This window comes from Petaurus breviceps, unplaced genomic scaffold (genome assembly GCF_028583685.1).
Source record: "Petaurus breviceps papuanus isolate PSGF00001 unplaced genomic scaffold, PetGlider_PUasm1.0 229, whole genome shotgun sequence".
In the NCBI taxonomy this organism is placed as follows: domain Eukaryota; kingdom Metazoa; phylum Chordata; class Mammalia; order Diprotodontia; family Petauridae; genus Petaurus; species Petaurus breviceps.
The window spans coordinates 39,936-62,010 of record NW_027185903.1 but is presented as its reverse complement, the minus strand read 5'-3'; the positions used below and the strand labels follow the sequence as shown (position 1 = coordinate 62,010).

Genomic DNA, 22,075 nt, shown 5'->3' with positions numbered 1-22,075 from the left:
TCAAGGTTACACGGTTATTTCTGGGTGTGGTGCTGAGTATCTGAGCCCAGATTTGATCCCCAGGTCATCCCAACACCAGCTGGTGCTCTTACTCGCTGAGCCACCTGGCCGCCCCTAAGCAATTGGGGTTAAGTAACTTGCTCAAGGTTACACGGCCAGGTGTTTCTGGGTGGGTGCTAAGTGTCTGAGCCCGGGATTCGATCTCCAGGTCATCCTGACACTGGTGCTCTTACTCATTGTGCTACCTGGCCGCCCCAACCCTGCATGTTTGTTACAAGGGTTTTTCTTTTCTTTTCATTTGCAAGGTAGGGGTATAAAAGATAGGAGGGAAAGGGGAGCTAAGGACAGTTACCAAAAAAAATAAGAAAAGAGCAGAAAGAGACAAGTGAGACAACTTCAAAAGTTATATGTAAAATTTATCATGTACTTAAAAAGAAAAGCAAGTTCTAGCTAACAGAGTTTTGTGGCTTTATGTATAATTCTCTCCCATTTTACTGTTTATAAGCATTCTCATTTTATTTTATTAAATTTGTCTGAATTTGTTAAATTTAGAATTTAAGAAATTAAAAACCCTAAGAAAGGTGGGAAAGTAAAATGTGTCTGCATTCTGTGATACATTAAAGCAAAGGAAATCATCCCTGGGAAGTTTAAGTGGATGATGGGATCCCATGGTTTAAGCAACAAATTCCTTATGGCCTTCTTCCATCTAGAATGGAAGGAGAGGCCAGAGTTTGTAATGTGACTGGCAGCAGCTATCCCAGGTCTGAGGAAATTTTAGGAAAATAGGTATTATGGAGATGAGTTTGGTTAGTGCAAGGCAATAGCCAGGGTCATTTAGGAAGGATCCAGGTAATCTGATGCAGCCCATTACACGTGGGCTGCCTCACAGAAAGGCATGAATAATAAATGTGGGCCAGGCAGAAAATGCAAGCAAATTCATTTATTCATCTGAGTGTCAGGAATTATATAGGCAAAGCATATGTTGTTTTATGGCCACTTCCATGGGACATTTCCTAATACCATAATTGAGTATGTGACTCCTAGCATGGTGGTCAAAGTTCAGGAGGATGGGTGATCTGAATTCCATGGGTAAACACAAACAAAAGCAAGATCCATATCTTAATCAAGGAATGCACAAGGAAGAAGATGGTGAGCCAACAATCCTGAGATAGATTGAGCCCAGAGAGAAAGAACAGACCAGGAACAAAACTCTGACCTGGATTTTCTTTATTGGACCCTCTCAGCACTGGCCCTGGACAACTTGAGTTAAAAATTCTAAAGATATTTACAGAGGACTGAACATAAGACTTCCGGAATAGAGTGGAATCCTCTCCTTAACTTCTCCATATAGAGACAGGTGGATAATGTAGTAGATAGCACCTGGGTCTTGGAGTTAGAAAGACATGAGTTTGAATCCTGCCTCACATACTCACTAGCTGTATGACCCAGTGTAGCACCAATGCAATATTTACAGTGTCCACGATCATGATAAAGACCATAACTACAAGTATCGCATGATGTTCAGTCACATTTATTTAGACACCAGAAAACTTAATCCCCAAACCAGTAAACCGAGTCCATCATAGCACCAAGGATTTTCTGAAGCCATAATAAATAACGCTGAGAGCCACAGCATCCTTCAGCCTTCCCACAAACCAATATGAGATCAATATTTACTCGTGAACCTCTCTATCTCCTTGCCTCAACTTCCTCTCTCTCCCACTGTCTCTCTGGCTCTGACCAGCTTCCTGTGAACTCTGCTTCCCTTCAGCAAATTCCCTGCATCCCAGGCTCCATGTGATTACATTCAGCCTATTAGGGGGCAGAGTTTACTTTCAAATCAGGGAATGTCTTCAAACTTCCCCCTAGGTCTATTAAGAGGCAGGGAAGATCTTCAAATTCACATTCTCATTACACCCAGGGAGCAAGTCTCTTAACCTCTGTCTACCTCATTTTCCTCATCTGCAAAATGGGAATGATAAGAGAGCCATTGTGAGGATCAAATGGGACAACACATGGAAAGAGAAAAGATTGTAAAGCCTAAATTGCTATATAAATTTTAGCTATTATTATTTCACTTCTGGGAGGCACACAGAATAATCTACTGCTGGAAAAGGTGGAAAAGAAAGCACAATATGGTACCCAATTCCTGGCAGACAGATGATTGGATATGGATATGTGGTTGTAATGATTGTTTTGCATGATGAGGTTTATTTGACACAGGAGAGGTTTTTTTTTCCCTAAATTTAGGGGAAGGTGTAGGGATAAGAGACAGGATGAATGATAAAGATGAAGGATTAAAAAAACAAAGAAGAGAACATAAAGGAGTACATAGATTGGCAAAAAAGGATTGAAACTAGCATGATGAATGTGGGTATTATATGCTTTAAAAAAAAGAGGCAAGCTGTTCATAGAAGAGATTCTTGCATGTGTATTATATGTTCCCACATGGGTTGTCTGAATATATAGATGTGGGTTATGGATGGCATGAATAGATATGATCTGGTCTGTTCCACCTTTGTGAAAAGAAGGAGCACCAAAGCCAAAGCTCACAGTACACTAGCTGAAAGAGAAGGCCAAGCAGGCTCCAGATTGTTGCTGAGGCTGAGCATTCTTCCCTCCATTTTCTAAAAGGGGCATAGGTCTAGAAAAGATAGATGAAGCTATCTATCTTTCCCTTCAAATAATGGTAGTCTGAGAGATGATTAGTTCAGAACAAAAGCTGCTTCCTTAATTCTCTCAAGAGGGAGATTAAACCCTTAGTTTATATTCAACAATTTAGCACCTTTCCACCAAACAATGGTTACCCAAAATAGCAAATATTCAGTTTACTGAAAGGTGGGGCAGAGCCCAGAGGAAGCTGTGACTCAGAGAAGTTATCACTGAGCAGGAGAGAGGATGCAGTTAAGGAGACAACTAGGCTTGTGAGTATAAGGCTCCCAACAACTTCTTTGTTGCTATAATGGATTCGGTTTTCTGGTGTTGGATTTGGCTTTTTGGTATTGAGAATGGGCTTTCTGGTGTCTGAATAAATGTTTTGCTTCCATCTTCTATATGGAGAGTTTTTCTATATTTTGTGATTCAGAATGGTGCCGGGATATTTATAGTTGCTGTAGGTACTGTGAATATTGCATTTGATGGTAAGGATTGCAAGGGATTGCAAAATATTGGAATTCTATTTGGAAGCAGAAGGACTTCAGAAGAAGAAATGGATATCCCAAGATGGAAGGATTTACTTTATTCCTCCCTAGCAAGGGAATGGGCTAAAAGTACAGGGCTGTGTGAAAACTGAGAACTGAGGTTATAGAAGGGAGAACCTAGAGATTTAGAAACATGTTTGCAAGGAATACCAATAAAACCAGGAAAAGAACAGGAAGGAGTATGTAGAAGAGTCTGGATTTTACTAACAGGTTACTGTATTATATGTGAAAGCAGAGACAAACTGATGGAAGAGAAAACTCAGAGGGAAAGGGAGTTGGCTGTGTTACAGTTTTGGGGCTCTCCTTCAAAAGGACAAGCTGGAGGGTCTCATGTGGTAGAAGAGAAGGCTGCTGTGTGTTTAGCTCTCTCAAAAAGAAGCAAAAAATTAATAAAAGGAATGTGCATGTGGCATAGGCTGAGCCTAGTTGCTACTAGTCTATCAAACTTGGTCATCACACAATGTTGCTGTTACTGTGTACAATGTTCTGGTTCTGCTCACTTCATTCAGCATCAGCTCATGTAAGTCTTTCCAGGTATCTCTGAAATCTGCCTGCTCATCATTTCTCATGAAACAATAATATTCCATTACATTTATATACTACAACTTGTTCAGCCATTCTCCAACTGATGGACATTCCCTTAATTTCCAATTCCTGGCCACCACAAAAAGAAACACTATAAATATTTTTGTAGATGTGGGTCCTGTTCCAATTTTTATGATCTCTTTGACATACAGAGCTAGTATGGTATTGCTGATATGGTATACACAGTTTTATAACCCTTTGGGCATATAGTCCCAAATTGCTCCCCAGAATGGTTGGATCCACTCACAACCCCAGCAACAATGCCTTAGTGTTCCAATTTTCCTATCTCTTCTCCAACATTTATCATTTTCCTTTTTTTGTCACATTGACCAAAAAAATCTTTTATAGAGGATATAACCAATGCATTGGATGCTGTTATCTTCTTTTACTATTCCATGGAGAGTATTGTGGTCGTTATACTGCCCATTTGATCTCTCATTGACTGGATGAGACCCACTCCTTTTCTGGTTATCCAGAGAAGTGGATGGAGTTATTTGGAGATGGCAGCAAGGTGAATAGAATTGATCAGATAATTGGACTTTGTACTTTGTTTCCTGTCCTTACACCTTGTATTTTTGCCCATTATCTCCCTGTATTGTCTACCTCTTTCTGTAAAATAATTAAGCCTCATTCTTCTGGGGAAGTAGAATTATTGAGAAAAGATAAAGTTCAATGAAGATGGTAGATGTGACTCTGCCTAATTATATTTCTGTCTCTTTTTTGAGAAATAGGTCATTTAGCATAACAGTTAGCCACAAGAGTTAAGCAGAACAGCTACCAAAAGAAAAAAAAAAACCAAAGTATTTTTGTACTAGACCATTACAATGAAAAAGACAAAACAAAAACAGCTAATGGGGAGTTGATAACCATGGTAATTAAGGAAAGAGATACCCAGAGAACAACTGGTTGCCCAGATAAATTTCAATCACCTGACTCAGAAGGACTACATCCAGAAGTGTGCTTGTAAATGTTTTAACAAAGAGCTCTCATAACATACTTTTAAATTTAATCTCTGTTGTTAACATTTTTTCTAACATTTTCTCAGGTCTAGACCCGGGGTTAGCAATGGCCAGATCCAGTCATTACTAGTATTTTACAATCACCTATGAACTAAAAATGGTTTATACATTTTTAAATAAACTATTTTTAGAGAAAACAAATATTAGGAAACTTCAAGTGGTGAATGGGAAAGTTAAAGCAACACATCAATGATATATCTCCATGGCTGGCTTAGCAATACCTGGGAAAGGAGGGAAGAACAGACCAGGGTAAAAGGAAGGTAATACTATTTTTTTTTTAAAGCACAGTATTTTAAAAACTTAGTTTATCAAAACAAATCAAAGATTTCCATCTTGCCTAATAGGCTTCATCCCAGCAGTTCTAAATCTGTTGGTAAGGGGATAATTACATTGTAATTGCATTAATCAGTCAACAAGCATTAAGTGCCATTTTGTCAAGCACTGTGTTAGGATAAAAAGATGAAAATGAAACACTGCCTGCCCCCAAGGAGCTTGTATTTTACATCAGACTGAAGAGCCAAAGTTCTTTCTACCATGCTTCACAGTAGTTTGATATGGTATAGTTTGTTTAGTTCTTCCCAAAACAATCAAATCCTTGTGCTGCTTCTTATTTTTCCTTGAGGTGTTAGAGAGGATAGGGAATACACATTTATATACTGACTGTTATGTAATGTTTATTGCATATGTTATGTACACTGTTACATGCTTTATAAATATCTTATTTGATTCTAACAGCACTGCAAGTTATTTGGGGTGGCTAGGTGGCAGAGTGAAAAGAGCACCGGCCCTGGAGTGAGAAGGATCTGAGTTCAAATTTGACCTCAGTCACTCAAAACTAGCCGTGTAACCTTGGGCAAGTCACTTACCCTTAAACCCCCCCCCCAAAAAAAAAGCAAAAAAAAAAAAACCAAACAACACTGCAAGGTATTTAAATATTATCTCCATTTTTACAGATGTGGAAACTGAGGCAAACAGGCAAAAATGACTTGCCTAGAGTCCCACAACTAAGTGTCTGAAGATAGATTAACTCAGGTCTTCTTGACTCCAGAGTCAGAAGAAAAAAAATTCTACCTATCTTCCTCTGTTGGAGATAACCAATAATACTATATACGTATTCCTTACGGATACTATTTTTTTCTTTTGAAAGGAAAGTACACCTTACAGCACATGTAATTTAGAGAAAAGGGCACTGAACTAACAGAAGACATGGGTTTGAGAGCAGCATTCACCCTAAACAGCTAGCAGAGACACTAGACAAAGTCATTTAACTCCTCTGTGTCTCTGTAAAAGCAGGATGGATAATCCTGCTTGTAGAACCTTCTTCTTGAACAGGTGGTTAGATGTTTTTCATTCATTCTCAATCAACCCACAGTACTAGGTACTGAGATTTAAAGACAATAAAGTGAAAATCTCTAATTCACAAAGAGACAAACTAAGTTGAGTCAAGATTCAGAAGGGCTCTAAAGCTAACCAGCGCATTTTATTCTTGAGACAAGAGGAAACCACCAGGGTTTATTGAGGACAGGACAGACACAGTCAGATACGCCCCTGAAGGCGTGGATGCTGTGGGGAGACCTAGGAAGCTGTCCTGACTCACAATCTGAGCTCGAGATTCTGCACTAAGTAAAGCGCGAGCTGCGTGGAGGGCGGAGTCTGGACAAATATATTTAAATGTAACCCGTTTCATATGTAGTTTATGTTAGGCATTAAAACAACATTGTGACAGGGGACCTAAAGCAGATTGCAGAAAGGGTCGATGACAATCACAAAAAGGCTAAGAACTCCTCATACCTCTATCTAGCCTCTCATTTTTGCTGGCAAAAAAAAAAAAATTATGGCGGCTGCTGGTAAGAGTAGGAGCCGGGATTCGCCACTGGAACTGACACTGAAAGGATCGTCTTCAGAGTCCAAGCCCAGGATTTCTTTCCCAGGCTTCAGAAACGTTTGTGGCCGGAGGATTCTGGGAATCGTAGTTCCGCGCGAATCCTCTGGGGTCCTTACTGTGCGGAGGGCGCGGATGCGCACGCAGCGCCGTTGTTCGCTCGTAATTGTCTGCCCTGCCTGCGGTGGCTTTGCTGCGAGGTCGCTCACACTTTGAACTCTGATGGACACAAACCACCAGGTGTTGAGGACCCAGAGTCCCCTCCCCCAAGTCCCAGAGCCGGCGCCTCCCTGCGGGTCTCTGGTCCGAGCGGTCGGGTTCTGGCGGCGGGAGAGCTTCTCCCGTAGGGGCAGAGTGCGGGCCTCGGGCCAGGGGAGGCCCGCCGGCGCTGGACGCAAACTTCGCCTCGGGAGGAGTTTTTCCCCCTCCTGCTTCCTGTACCATCTCCTCGCACCGGGGCTTCCCTTCCCGCCCCTCCGGCTCCTCCGAAGACCCAGCCGGGCTGGCGCGAGCTGCTGCCCGCCTAGTGGAAAAGGGGCTGGGTGGAGAGACCGCCGCGGTCCTGGACCCAGGGACGCAGTCTCTGCCCCCGAGGAGTTTGCATCACAAGCAAAATGCATGCATTTTTCAGCTATGAGCAGCATGGAGTGGTGGGAGAAGGAGTCTCTTTGTAGTGTTTGTCTGCATGTGTGTATTTCTGTTAAAAAAAAAAAAAACAGCATAGCGTAGGATAAAGGGCACCGAGTCAGGAGAGGTCTGAGTTCAAGTCCTGGTTCTCTGTTCGGGTAAATCAGTTAACCCAACTGAGATCTCAGTTTCTTCATCTGTACAATGCAGATCATAAGGCTTACTAACTAGCTCACAGGGTAGTTGTAAGGAAATGTGAATTTAAAAGCACTAAATAGAAGTATATATGTATATATATGCATATATGTACGTGTGTCTGTCTATACTCGTGTGTGTAAAACTGAACAGTTGTGTGTATCTGAAACAATACTGTGAAATTAACACCTTGTATAACAAAGTATTCCACTGTTGGCCACTACTCCCTTTCTGGGTTATTTGTATGTCCAGAGTCTCTTAACGATCTTATGATCCTGAAGTCAGATGGTGAGTGACTAAGAAATCTTGGTCCTTTCGTTTAACCATGATACATATATGTGTGTGTATCTTTGTCCACAGCACCCCTCAAGAATGTATGCAGGTGTCCAGTCTGAGGCTGAAGGGAACTGGCTCTCTTCTGGGAATTCAGATTTGAAGTCCATGGTGACAGTCCCAGGTGGAGAGATGATGGCCCTGAATAACATGATGACCATCTCTGTGAACCCCCAAATCCTGGCAATGCATGCACAAGATAGGGATGATTCAAGGGAACAGGTAACCACCCTAGGAAGAGAAAAATTTAACCATGAGGCTTCTCGCCAGAGCTTCAGATGTTTTTCATACCCAGAGAAAGCTGGACCCCGTGAGGCTGTGAACCAGCTCTGGGAACTCTGTCTTCAGTGGCTGAGGCCAGAGATTCACACAAAGGAGCAGATCCTGGAGCTGCTGGTGCTGGAGCAATTCCTGACCATCTTGCCTAGTGAGATCAGGATTTGGGTGAAGTCACAGCATCCAGAGAACATTGAGGAGGTGGTCACCCTGGTGGAGGATTTGACCCAAATGCTTGAGGAGGAAGGTGAGAACTGCAGAATGATAGAAGGAAAAGTCAACTCTCATCAGGGTGTGAAGGGAGGTCTCTAGAGGACAGATACTACCCAGAGTCTGGGGACAGGGAGTGAGAACCTTTTTAATCTCTAAGTTGATTCCTTTGTCTTATGTTATCCAGCTGGGTCTTGTCCTTGTGAGTGGACAATAGTGTTAATGCTATGGTGAGGTCAAGGAAGCGGAGACCTGTGAAAAGGGCATTGAATTTAGCAATGAAAAGTTTATTAGTGACTTGGAGACAGCAGTTTCAATCAAGTGGTGGAGATGGAATGCAGATCCTAAGGCATTAAGAAGTAAGTAGGAAGGTGAGGAAGTGGGAGCAATGAATTTACACAGCTTTTTCTGGGAGTATAGCTTTGAAGGGGAGGTGAGATATAGGACAATAATTGGAGAAGGAGAAGTGAGAATTTCAAAAGAGTAGGGAGATTTGGGCATGGTTAAAGGAAGCAAGAAAGGATCCATTGGGTGAGGAGAGGTTGAAAGTGAGAGGTTTTTATCAAAGGAACAAATTCAAGGAGAAAATAGATTCAAGGATACTAATAGAGGAGTTGTTGGCAAGTCAAGCAGTCTCATCCTTTGAGACTGGAGCAAAGGAAGAGAGAAAGGGAGATGTATGCCTTGAGGTAATTTTAGTGTTAAGTTGGGGGAGGGAAGGAGCTGCTGATAGTTGGCCTCAGTCTTGTAGTTAAAAGGCAAGATGGTCTACTGAGAGAAGGAAGAGTGGGGTTGGGTGGGTGTATTGAAGAGTGGAGAGAATGTTTGGTATATCCTCTGGAGATTGGGATAGTAAATTAGGGAAGAGTTAAAGAATTGTTTTATAGGTCTAGTTGAGATCGTATAATGTTTTTAGTGGACCTAATGAGGATGGTTGTTTGACTTTTTCCAGTGACATATGAAAGCACCACAATAGGAACTGAAAAGGTGGATAAAGCTGGTCATCCAGAGCTCGAGTTTGGAAAGGGCTCAATGGCAATAGGACATTGGGTCATGAGATTTAAGTATTGAAGGCAGTGAACTGGTTAACTAACTGTTAACTGGTCAAGATTTTGAGGGGAAGAATATAGGGCCAGAGTAGGGATAATGGATTGTAAAATCAGGTAGAAAGAGTAACAGGAAGTTGCAGTGAAGATGGAGAATAGGTTTAGGAAGCTAGAGAATGGGGTGAGGGACAAGGAGAGATGGAAAAACAGAAAGTTACAATACAAAAGAAGAATTTCAGAGTTATGGACTATGAAGGCAGAATATTTGTGGATAATAATGAAATCAAGGGTAGGACTATACCTGTGGGTGGCTGAACTGGAGTGACAGTATAGATTTTGGGAGTTGTTGAGAGGGATGAATTTGGGAGAAGAGGTAGTTGGGGGCATCAACAAATTTAAATTGAAGTCTTCAGCATAAAGAATGGAGATGAGAGGTGGCCAGGTAGCACAGCGTGTAAGAGCACGGGCTCCAGTATCGGGATGACCTGGGGATCAAATCCGGGCTCAGATACTTAGCACCACACCCAGAAATAACCTTGAGCAAGTAGTTTTCTGAAAGGAAGTCAAAAAATTGATTTATTCTGTATTCTTGAAGAGATAGTTCCTCATACATGGAGAAAAAACTATGGCAGAAATACTGAATTTTACACTCCACATGGCATATTAGATTAGGCATAGAATGATTAAACAGACCAGGCTGTATGTCTGTTGTTCAAATCTAAATTCTCTCCTTGGAAATGTGCTGTCAATATAGGGACATAACGTTAGAGCTCTAGGTGCCCTTGCCGTTTTTTCTGAATTTGTAGAGCCTGGGCACTGATCTTATTTTCATTTTCTTCTCCCTAGTTCCAACTTCTCAAGAGTCTCCTCTTCTCCAAGAGGGAAGAACAGAGAAGGAGGGAATGTCTGCTGTGTTGCCAGTAGCCAGCTTTCAGGTGAGTTAAAAGGTCCTTTCCTTTTCCTACAGTGCTGACTTGAGTCTCAGTACAGTCACTTTTCTGTTCTGTACCCCCAGACATTGGACCTGTTCTGAGGGATGGTGGACTCTGTAGGGAATACTCCCTATTTTCTTTGCCCAACTGTCATTCATTTTAGTCTATTAGGTGCTAACATAGTAGCTTAGTGTGTTGGCCTAGGAGGCCAAGATCCAGATTCAAGTTCTGCCTTTGATGCAAAATGGCTTTGTGTTAATGGGGCAAGTTATTTAACCTCTCAGTGCTTTAGGAAACTTTAAGACTCTGAGTTGCAGATAAGGTACATTGCATTGGTACAGGTAGTGCCCAACTGGGAACTCCTTACACTACTAAAGCATAAAAGCCATTTAAAAAAATGTGCCCACTGGTATGGCATTCATTCTGAAGGATACAAAGCAAATGTAAAATAGATTCTTTAGAAATAAGGACATTATAATCTTGTTTGAATGCCAAGTCTGATATATATAAAAATATATAAAAAAATTAAGAAGCAATGCAAAGCATTAAGTGTCATAATTTATGATATAGAAAGCAAGGTCTGTCCATCTGTCTATCTGTCTATCTATCCATCTGCCTGGCATCAGAGACAGAAAAGATTAATGTGGTTTAGAATACAGGATGTGAGTACTGAAAAAATGGGTACTTTTTTTTTTTCTTAAAGCAGTTGGGGTTAAGTAACTTGCTCAAGGTTACAAAGCCAGTTATTTTGTGTGGGTGCTAAATATCTGAGGCTGGAACCGATCCTGGGTCTCCTGACTCAGGGGCCAGCGCTCTTACTGCGCCACCTGGTTGCCCCTAAAAATGGGTACTCTTTGATTGGAGAGGGTGAGAAAATAGATTTTTAAGTAAAAAGAATAAAAATATCACATGTCCGAAAGAGATAAGGAACATGCTCTTTGCAATAATCAGTGTGAATATAATGTCCTTGCTACAGTAGAGGGTTCATATTAAGTAGTGGTGGGAGCTAGGTTTGAAGAGAATATTGAATACTGTGCATTTGAATGGAGCAGGGGAGAATGTTTCAAGTATTTTGAGAGGCAAATGAAGGGGTGAAAGGATAGGGTGGGATCCAATTCTAGGATTTTTACCTTTTGCACCAGAAAAATGGTGTTCTGTGTAGTAATCATGGCTATGTCAGGCTAACTAACATAGATCTGTCAAACTGTTAGAAATAGATTGACCTACTTATCCCCATTTCTTGGCCCTGGCCCTCCCACGATTGAGTTCAGTTCTCCTTGAATGGAGAGTATATTGAGAGCCTCTGCTTCCCGAGGCCTCAGCTGAGCATTGATACCTTCTTCAATCTTCCACTCACTTCTGAGCTCCTGTCTTTGTGCATCATGTTAAAAAGATTTTTTCTCCATTCCTCAAATGGTCACTCAAAATATACATACAAAGTGTCCCAAAATCCTTAGTGCTGTTTTAATTTTTAAACGTTTAATACTTATTAAATGTTTAAAGCTTAAAACTGCTCTAAAATTTTTGGGATACAGTTTATAACTAGCCTATTGGAAAAATGTGATACAGTTATTAAATTATATAAATAGGGAACTGGTAAGAGAATCCACTGGTTCTGGTGTGGTACTGTTATGCAAGTGAAGTGCTACAATAAAAATTACCTGGTCTTACTGGAAATGTACTTAATTTACCTGATAATATTAAAACTGTGCCTTTTGAAGAAAAAAGGGCTGCCCAGTAACTTACCAATGTTAATAATATCCAGGAAATTTTTAAACCTGACTTAAACAGCAACAACTCAAATGAATAGCCTGTGCTCTGCAATCTCTTTCCCTCTTTATCCCTTTGAAATATCTAGGGTTACAAAGGGAATACAGATTAAATGAGTTTCCATATGTAAAGTGTTTTACAAATCTTAAAGCATGGAATATATAAATGTGAACTAGATAGCTTGAAGGCTCCATCATATTCTCAGGAGGTCAGGGGAAAGGGAAGAAGATCCCCCAGCACACTGGGTGGATCCTCTGTGGTGAATGAATCATGTGAGAGATGGACGAGAGTCTCCATGGAGGGACTGATATGGATGAAGTCAAATAGATGAGATCACAGATCTATTTGAGTATTATCATAATAACAGTTACTATTGTGAGGATTTTCTTTCCTTCTAAAGATTTTCTTGGTTTTGACAAGACAGATGGTTGAACATCAGACTAGCTAGATGCTTTCTGCAGACGATAATGTAATTGAAAGATTTTCATGTAGAATTTTCAGAATATTACAGTAAGTAATCCAAACTGGGGTGAAGAAAGTAAATGTTAGAGAGCGCTCATAATGATTAGTTAGTAAGTTACCAGTACCTCTTCATCTTAAGTATGGGCTAAAATGCTGAATCTGTATTTATGTGAATCTCCCTTTGTGCTTGTTGCCCAGTGTCAGGTTGTGATCTTAGTGCCCTGTTGCTCTGGTTGAATAATAACTTCAAGTAAGTAGAAGTAATGAAGTAACATGAAGTCTAGTAACTTCATGCCTTGAGTTCAGCTCCAAATGACTTAGGGCCTTAGAACTCTGAGACAGGTTCTGACCCAAAGTCCTTTTATTTTGTTCTTAGTTTCCAGTATTTGTCTAGTTCCTCTGAGGCTGAGCTTTTCTAGTCTTCTATACTGTGTGCTGGGTCACCAGTCTCTATGGTTTTATTTCCTGAACCATATGACCTTTGTCATACTTCCAGCCTCATCCACACTTTCCATTTGGTTTGATTGGCCATAGTCAGTCACCCTAACACCAAAAGTGACAGGCTGTCAGATTTTACTCTGGACTTTTGAACAACAGGTCCAGTTTCTAGAACCCTCTTCTTTGCAGTGCCTTTAGACCCTGGTCCACGTGACAGATGTGGGGCGTATCTACTTGGCACAATTGCACAACCTTCTAGTTCTTAAGATTTCTTGCATTTTTCTTCATGCATTCTTTTTTTCCCAGCAAATTGACCTGCTTAACTATTCTTGGTACAGGACATTCTAATCTCCTTTTCTGTTCCTTTACATAGATTATCCCCCCCATTCCTAGAATGCATCACTGCCTCATCTCTGACTCTTAAGTAGGGATCTGACTTCCTTTTCATGTTAATTTAAGCACTGCCATCCTGCTGTAGCCTTTTCTCGTTTCTCATCTTACTCCCTTCTGACTCCAGTTGTGAAACCCTGCTTCTCTCCCTTAAATAATAAACAATAAAGTTACGTTTATTTGCTTTTATATTTTGTATTTACTTACATGTATATATGCTTCCTGTCCCAGGGCCCTCCTCCCCTTTCTCTGCCCCAGAGTGTAGATTGCCTGCCTTTTTTCTTTGTATTTCTTAGTATCTAGCAGTGCTTGTCATATATCCCAGGCGTTTAATAAATATCTGTAGATTGATTGACTGGTAAGAATCTTTGAAAGTGGCATCTAAAAATATTGATTTAAAAGTTGATGTTAATGCAAGAAGTTCTGTTCCAGTTGGGGTTTTATGGCCAATTGCATGGAAAACTAGACTTTTTTTCTGATCTGCATGACCTCTAAAGACTCTACAAAATAAGAAGTATACACAAGAGCTATATCTATGCTCTGAGACACCAAGAACCCTTAGGAGGTAACTGATACTTGAGAAAGCTAATTCTTCCTGACTTTTTTTTTCTGTTTGCTGTAGGGCACTTGGGGTTAAATGACTTGCCCAAGGTCACACAGCTAGTTTTTGTGTTGTATATGAAGCTGGATTTGAACTCAGGTCCTCCTGACTCCAGGGCCAGTGCTCCATTCACTTAGCCACCTAGCTGCCCCAAAAGCTAATTCCTAACATGCTCACTCAGCACCTCCTTCCTTATCATCCCCAACACTCTGCCAGTGCAGCACAACCAGGCCCATAGACTTGTTTCTGGAATTCCCTTGCTGCTCCTGCATTCTCTGCCAGTCATCCCCTTTCCTCCTGAACCTGTACCAAGTAATAGAAGTCAGTTCTAGTGGCGGCCAGGTGGCTCAGCGAGTAAGAGCACCGGTTCCAGTGTTGGGACGACCTGGAGATCGAATCCCGGGCTCAGACACTTAGCACCACACCCAGAAATAACTGGCCGTGTAACCTTGAGCAAGTTACTTAACCCCAATTGCTTAAAAAAAAAAAGAAAAAAAATTTTGGGGCGGCTAGGTGGCGCAGTGAATAAAGCGCTGGCCCTGGAGTCGGGAGGACCCGAGTTCGGTTCCAGCCTGAGACACTTAACACCCACACAAAAATACTAGCCGTGTAACCTTGGGCAAGTTACTTAACCCCAAAATTGCCCTCCAAAAGGCAAAAAAAAAAAAAAAAAGAAGTCAGTTCTGCCTTTTCCCTCACCCTCTTTTGTGAAAGATGTTCAAAATTATGGGAAGCATGTTCTCCTGGGGTAGCCACAGTGCTCAGTCTGATAGCTGAGGAACAGAGGGAATGGTAGGTTGCTGTTGTGTGTTGAATTCCACAAGACCTAAAGGAAAGGAGCCCCGAATTCACCTAAAACCAGTTAATTCCCCCTAGAAGAAACTTGAGACAGAGATTGATGCCAATGGAAAATGAATTTCCCGGCTTAGGAGGAGACCAAGACAGCTTTGAGGTCTAGTCCCCAGAGAATCCACAGCCAAAGAGAAAGGGCCACAAAGTTATAGGGAAATATAAGGGGGAAAAAAAACTGACGTTAACAGAGATCTCAGAAGGAAGAAAATTCAGAGACTGAGCAAAAGTACATAAAACAGCAGGAAAAACTTTAATAACAGAAGATAATATGACCTCTTAATCAGGTAAATGAGTCCAGACATGTCTAAATAAATATCAACGGATAAAGGAAAATTTATCAATACCTAATGAGACAGAGTACCCTGTGGATTCCCAGGAAAGCATGGAAGCACAGCAGGATGTTTCTGAATGATTCAAGAGAGAATTAAGAACTATGAAAGTAGAATTTATGGCATGTGCAGCAGAAAGAATTGATAGAACAGAAAAAGTTGAAACCCTGGTAGCAAGTAATTGATTGTGAATGCAAATACACAGAAGTGAAGGACAGTCAGGAAAAAGAGAAGTAAAAGGCAATAATGTTAAGAGGAAACATGATCTTCATTACGCAAAGCACATCAATTTTGAAGACAGTATGCATAGAGATAATTTAAGGATGATTAGTCTCCCAGAAGAATGCAAGTCAAAAAACCTAAACATTATAATGCAAGAAACAAAACAAGAAAACTGATCAGACCTTCTGAACACAGAAAACAAAATGCTGGTCAGAAGAGCCTACAGACTACCTCCAGAAGGAGAAAAAATGTTGAACCCTCCAAAAAAGTAAGCAAACAAAACAAACCCCAAACAAGCACAAAGAGAATGCTTTAGTTGCTATTTGTTATCTGATAGAATGCTAGGATGGTTAGCAAAAGCAATATGATAAGAGAAAGAAGTGGAAGAAAGTGAAAGAAATATCTTGCCAATTTGATGATGATATGATGGCTTACTTGGGAAGTCTTTGGAAATCAGCAAAGATAACTGATTGAGAATGACTTCATCAAGGTTGTAGGCCTCCACAAATTTTTGTTTTACAAAAGCCCAATAACATTCTAAGAACAACAAAACACAAGAGACACTCACTAAAAATAATTACAAAATATGTACAATACTTGCACATCAATTTAACAAGTCATACAAATTACTAATAAAGATTTTATAACAAAACTTTCCTTAAAGAAATAAAGACCTTGGGGTGGCTAGGTGGCGCAGTGAGTAGAGCGTCGGCCCCAGAGTCAGGAGGACCTGAGTTCGGTTCCAGCCTCAGACACTTAATAGCTACACAAAAATACTAGCCATGTAACCTTGGGCAAGTTACTTAACCCCAATTGCCCTCCAAAAAGCAAAAAACAACAAATAAATAAATAAATAAAAGACCAATTTAAATATTTATTTAGTGTTCATGTCTTGGTCTTGCCAGTATAATAAAAATGACATACTACTACAATTAGTTTTTAAGCTATACCAATCATGCTAAGAAAGGGATATTTGATAAAACTCAATTAAATGTTATATATGTATATACTTCATTTCCCAATAGATATGTAATCGAAGGATATGAACAAAGGGTTCTTAAAAGAAGAGAAATACACATGACACAACCCTCAGGTTTTACTTCACAACTTGTACATTGGCAAAGATGGCAAAAGATGAGAAAGTCATTGTTGAGGGATTGTGGGAAAATAGGAGCAGAAGTTCATCCTTGGTGGAGTTGTGAATTGGTAGAGGCATTTTGGAAAGCAATTTGGAATTATGCAAATAAAGGGATTAAAATGTCTGAACCTTTGACTCAGAGATTCTGTTACTAGTCTTACACCAGTTGATTGATTGAAAGTCCCTATGTATATACCAAAATATTTATATCAGCCCTTCTTATGATAGCAAAAAAAAAAAAAAATGGGAAAAAAGAGAATGTATTTCATTTGAGCAGTAACTAAAAAAGCTATGGTATGTGAATGTTTGGGGATATTACTGTGTTGTAAGAAGTGATGAATTTGATGAATACAGAGAAACATGGGAATATTTACTTGCAAAAAATAAAATTACCTTGGTGCAGAATGGAGTAAACAAAGTAAAAAAATATATACATAACCATAACAGGGTAAAAGGAAAGAACACAAAACAATCTATGTGAACATTACAAAATTACAAAAAAACCACATTTTCAAAGAAGAATGAAGAGAAAATTCCTCTACCTCCTTCTCTTGTGGTAGTGGAAGATTGCTGCGTGTGGCCCATGTACCTATTTTCATATATTTTTTTAATTTATTTATCCTATTGCTGATTTTTGCTTTTTTTTTTCCTTAAAAATATTATTTGTTATGTTGGGATGGTTTTCTGGAAAGGGAAAGTGAGGGTACTGTGAGAAATTTTGTAAATGCAAATAATAAAGGATATTAATAAAATTTGTTTAAAAAACAATTTCTATGTTCTAGCTAAATTGGCTTCCTTTTACCGCTGCCTTTGAATTGGGTTTCTCTTCCACTTGCATGCCTTTTCTCAGGCTGTCCTCCACACCTGCAGTGTTCTCTCTCTCTTATAATCTTTAGCTCCCTTTAGTTTTTAACTTAGAGCCAGTTCTTAAAGGAGGCATTTATTTGATTTGTATGTATTTTGCATTTACTTATCTGGTACATATTTATTTACCTCCAGTTGACTGTAAGTTCCTTGATAGCAGAGATGGTTTACTTTTTATATATGGCCAACTCCTAGCACATAGTCAATGGTCTTTAGTAAATGCTTTCAAAATGGTGTTTTCTAATGAGACAACCCAAGTGTATTTTCTATTCATTCCTTCATTCCTTTGAGAGAGATTTTTAATAATTATGATTGTTAAACATACAGGTTTAGGAAGGAAGTCATGAGTTATTTTTATTCTTACTGCTTCTAAGACAAGGAACAAAAGTGAAATTCAGCAATTAACAGGATTATTTATGTGTTATGTGCCCCTCAGATCTTTCAGCACTGTCAAGCTTTAGTGACTATTTATGGGAGGAAGGTTCTCTTTGGCTAATAGGATTCAGTGATTCTCAAAGAAAGCAAACTCCTTATCATTAGAGGATGTGTTGCATTTTCCTTTTATGCTTTAAATATGACAAAGTGATATATAGAAGATAGATATGAAATAACAAATTATTTAACAATGCAGTAGCAAATTATTATACTGCCTGACCAGTGTCCAAAACATTTCTGATGCTTCCTGTTCATTTCTTTCACTGCTGGTTTCATGTTATGATTGATGTAGTGGTGAACAAGCAGCAAGGTGCAAGTAAATCCTAGACAAGCAGAAATATGTTTGCTCTTTCAGGAAACCATCACATTCCAGGATGTGGCTCCAGACTTCACTTGGGAAGAGTGGGCACAATTGGACTCTGGTCAGCAGGACTTCTGTAGGGATGTGCTGATGGAAAACTATAGAAACCTGGTCTTTATCGGTAAATCTTTCTCTTTTGACTCCAAATTTTTACTTAGGGATGTTTTTCTTTCACTTGATTATTCAAAACTCTGGGATGTCAGAAGTATTAGCTTAGTTTTCAATTACTATGTAAATGCCAGGAATTCTTATTAGCTCATTTTGACTTAATGTATAAGATTTTTCTATTAATTCTTCCCCAATTAAAGATTTTTGCCATGTAGAACTAAAAATGGAGCAACTTCACTTCTCCATTGCTCCCTCTGAAAATGTCCTTTCCTAATCAATTGCTTCCCTTTGTCTAGGATCTCCTGCCAGGATTCTAATGCAGATACCACCAGGAGTAGGAGATGTGTATTTGTCTATGAGGGAAAAGAAAGGACTTTATGTCTTTATGAGCTGAAATCAGTTCTGTGATCCATTTTCCCTATAAGGTTAAGAACCCATTACTGAATATCCTTCTGAAATCCTTTAAAATTCTCTTTGGGTTTTCTTAGTATATTTCTCCTTACTATTTTTTATTATTTATTTATTTTTTAGTTTACATCATTCATTTCCACAAGATTTTGAGTTACAAATTTTCTCCCCATTTTTCCTCTACCCACCACCCCAAAACAGTAATTCCACTGAATATCTCCTCCCCCAATCTGCTTTCTCCTATGTCTTCCACCATCCCCCTTCTGACTTTCCAATAGGTCATGGTGGATCTCTGTGCCCCAGTGCCTGTATATCTTATTTCCTAGTTACATGTAAAATAATAATAATAATAATATATTTTTTAAACATTTTATTTTTATCCTTTGAATTCCACATTCTTTCCCTACCTCCCTTGTCATGCACCCTTACTGGGAAGAAAAGCAGTTCAATATAGGTTGTACAAGTGTAGCTATGCAAAACATTTCCATAGTGGATGTATTGTGAAAGACTGACTATATTTCCCTCCATCCCATCCCACCCCCCACTTGTTCTATTCTCTACTTTGATCCTGTCCCTTTTCAAAAGTGGGTGCTTCCAACTTCTCTTCCCCCCAGCCTGCCCTCCCTTTCATCATTTCCCCTATTATCCCCTTCCCCCCTACTCTCCTGTAGGGTGAGATACCCTATTTAGTGTATATATCGTTCCCTCCCTAAGCCAGATTCATTGAAAATAAGATTGACTAATTCCCTTTTGCCTTCCTGTTCTTCCCCTCCATTGTAACAGTTTTCCCTTGCCTCTTCTATATGAGATAATTTACCCCATTCTATCTTTCCCCATTTCCTCTCATTATATTCCTCTCTCACCTCTTAATTTCACCTTTTAAGTATCATCCCTTCCTATTCAACTGGTCCTGTGCCCTCTGTCTATGAATACCTGTATACTCCTTACTAACTATTAAAGGGTTTGGATCATATTATGAAATAGCTTTTTTCTTGATGTGAATGTCCATTTTGTTTTTCTTTTCCATGCATAGAACTTGCAGTTTCCAAACCAGATGTGATCTCACAATTGGAGCATGGAGAAGTACCATGGTTGCTGAAGAATGAAGCTCCAGGAAGCATCTGCCCATGTGAGTTAATGACAAACTATCAAGGGCAATTAATAACCAGCACCTGCTCAGATGGGTGGTGAATTGGAGAGTGCTAGGCTTGGAGTTAGGAAGATCCTTCCTGAGTTCAAATCCAACCTGAGATACTTAATAGCTTTGTGACCTTGGGCAAGTCATTTAAACGTGGTCATCTCAGTTTCCTCATCTATAAAATGAGATGGAGAAAGAAATGGCAAATCACTCCAGTGTCTTTGCCAAGAAAACCCCAAATGGGGTCATGAAAAGTCAGGTGTGACTCAGGCAACTGAACAACAGCAACGCAGTCAGGGAGAAGATGTTTTTAAAATGTGACTCCAGCAACCATATCTTAAAGCTTTCCAAATTTTTGGAGAAGGGGTGAAATCAGTTGATTTGAGCTGATACATGTATTTTCATTATCAACAAGTAATGTGAGCCTTATGCCTCTAATCTCTTGATTCTCAACTAGGATCATAGATTTAGAACTATAAGGGATCTTAGAGGCCACCTCCAACTATCTAATTTTACAAATGACAAACTGAGACTTAGGGCAGATAAGGACTTTGCCTCTGGTTATATTCCTTTCTTCATAACCTAGAAACTGGCTTCAGCATGCATTAATTTTTAGAAATTGCTCTTAAAAGACATCACTGGTTTCTTCTATTTAAATCCAGTGGTGTTTTCATAATCTTCATTTTACATCTCTTTTCCTTATGAGATGGTATTGAATAGAATCATAGAATGTCACAGTTGAAAGACCTTAGAAACCATCTAGTTCATCCCATATTTGAATGAGAATCCCTCTGTAACATGACCACTGCCTGTAAGAGTAAGTTTTCTCTGATGGTTTTGTATAAGGTATTTTGAAAAAATCCAAAAGTGTGATTAAAAAAAAGTTTTATCTTCTGATCATCTCCTGTTTTCACCGTATTTGTTCATCTTAATATTTCCTCTGTCTCCTTTGTTTAGCCGGTCAATGCCCTCGTTTATTCCTTTTCCTTTTCAGATTATTCTCAGATGGTTAGACTGTTTTAAGAGCAGTCAATAAAGATATATACCTAAAAGAGTATTTTTAGTTTCCTAAACACTCTTAATAAGGTACATAATACAAAGTATATTCTCATTGCTTTCATGGGAAAGAGCTTTGGAATTGGTTTTTGGTGAAATGTGTTCAAATACCATTTCTGTTCCTCATTAGCTATTTTCCTGCAGGTAGATCATTTAAACTTTTTTTTTCCTTCTAGAAAATTACAATGATGATAATTGTAATAATTTCCATACAGGATTTCTGGGATAAAAACACTTTGGTGATATTAAAGGGACTGTAGAAAATACGAGTTACTTTGCAAGGCATTTTCTGCATTTTATTATTTAGTTCTTGAGACAGTTTTATTTCTTTCAGCAAAGAGGCTGTTCATATTTTTAAATTTCTTTCAGATTGGGACATTGGACCTGAAGCAGAGTTTATTCCAATGTGGGGAACTACTGTAGATGAATCATCTCAGGAGATGCTGATGGAAAGAACTATGGGACATAGTTCCTGGGACTCTAGACTGGAAGAAGCTTGTAAATGTTATGGCTCACTAGTGAGGCATCAGGGCCATCAGGAAACACGTTTGAAACAAGTAACAGTCACACATGAAGAAATTCTAAGTATGGAGAAAAGCTCTAAAAACAATGAATTTGGGGGATGCTTCAGTCTGAGCTCAATCCTAGTTACACAACAGAGAACTCCTATAGTAAATCAGTCAATTGACAATCATTTATTAGGTGCCTATTATGTGCCAGGTACTGTTGTAGGCACTGGGGATACAAATAGAATAAATGAGACAATCCCTAGGCTTTATAGCTTTGACACACATGGAAAAAGTGTCCAAGATAATTCAGAATTAAATAAATGTAAAAAAATCTACACAGAGAATTATAGATTGATATATAATGAATTTGGGGAAGCCTTCAGCCAGATTTCACAATTTAACCTTCATCATGCAGGTCATTCTGGAGAGAAACCCTATAAATGCAATGAATGTGGGAAAGCCTTTACCCAAAGGGCAAGCCTTACTCAACATCACAGAATACATTCTGGAGAGAAACCTTTTAAATGTAATGAGTGTGGGAGGGCCTTCACCCAGAGGGCACATCTTACTCAACATCTGTTTATTCATAAAAGTGAGAAACCTTTTAAGTGCAATGAATGTGGAAAAGCTTATAGCCAGATTTCACAACTCAATATTCATCAAAGAATTCATTCTGGAGAGAAATCCTA

General features: G+C 39.4%; 1 protein-coding gene across 1 annotated transcript in view; it reads left to right on the top strand.

The window, feature by feature from the left end:
• The first annotated feature begins 6,772 nt into the window (after window positions 1-6,772).
• Window positions 6,773-22,075, top strand: part of LOC138167319 (zinc finger protein 215-like) — a 15,885-nt gene continuing 582 nt past the window's right edge. The window contains 7 exon segments of the mRNA XM_069096015.1: window positions 6,773-7,373; window positions 7,869-8,364; window positions 10,220-10,308; window positions 18,162-18,288; window positions 19,717-19,812; window positions 21,247-22,072; window positions 22,074-22,075. The exon segment at window positions 22,074-22,075 is cut by the window's right edge and continues 582 nt beyond it. Of these exon segments, the coding sequence (XP_068952116.1) occupies window positions 6,909-7,373; window positions 7,869-8,364; window positions 10,220-10,308; window positions 18,162-18,288; window positions 19,717-19,812; window positions 21,247-22,072; window positions 22,074-22,075 (2,101 nt within the window). The 5' untranslated portion in view covers window positions 6,773-6,908.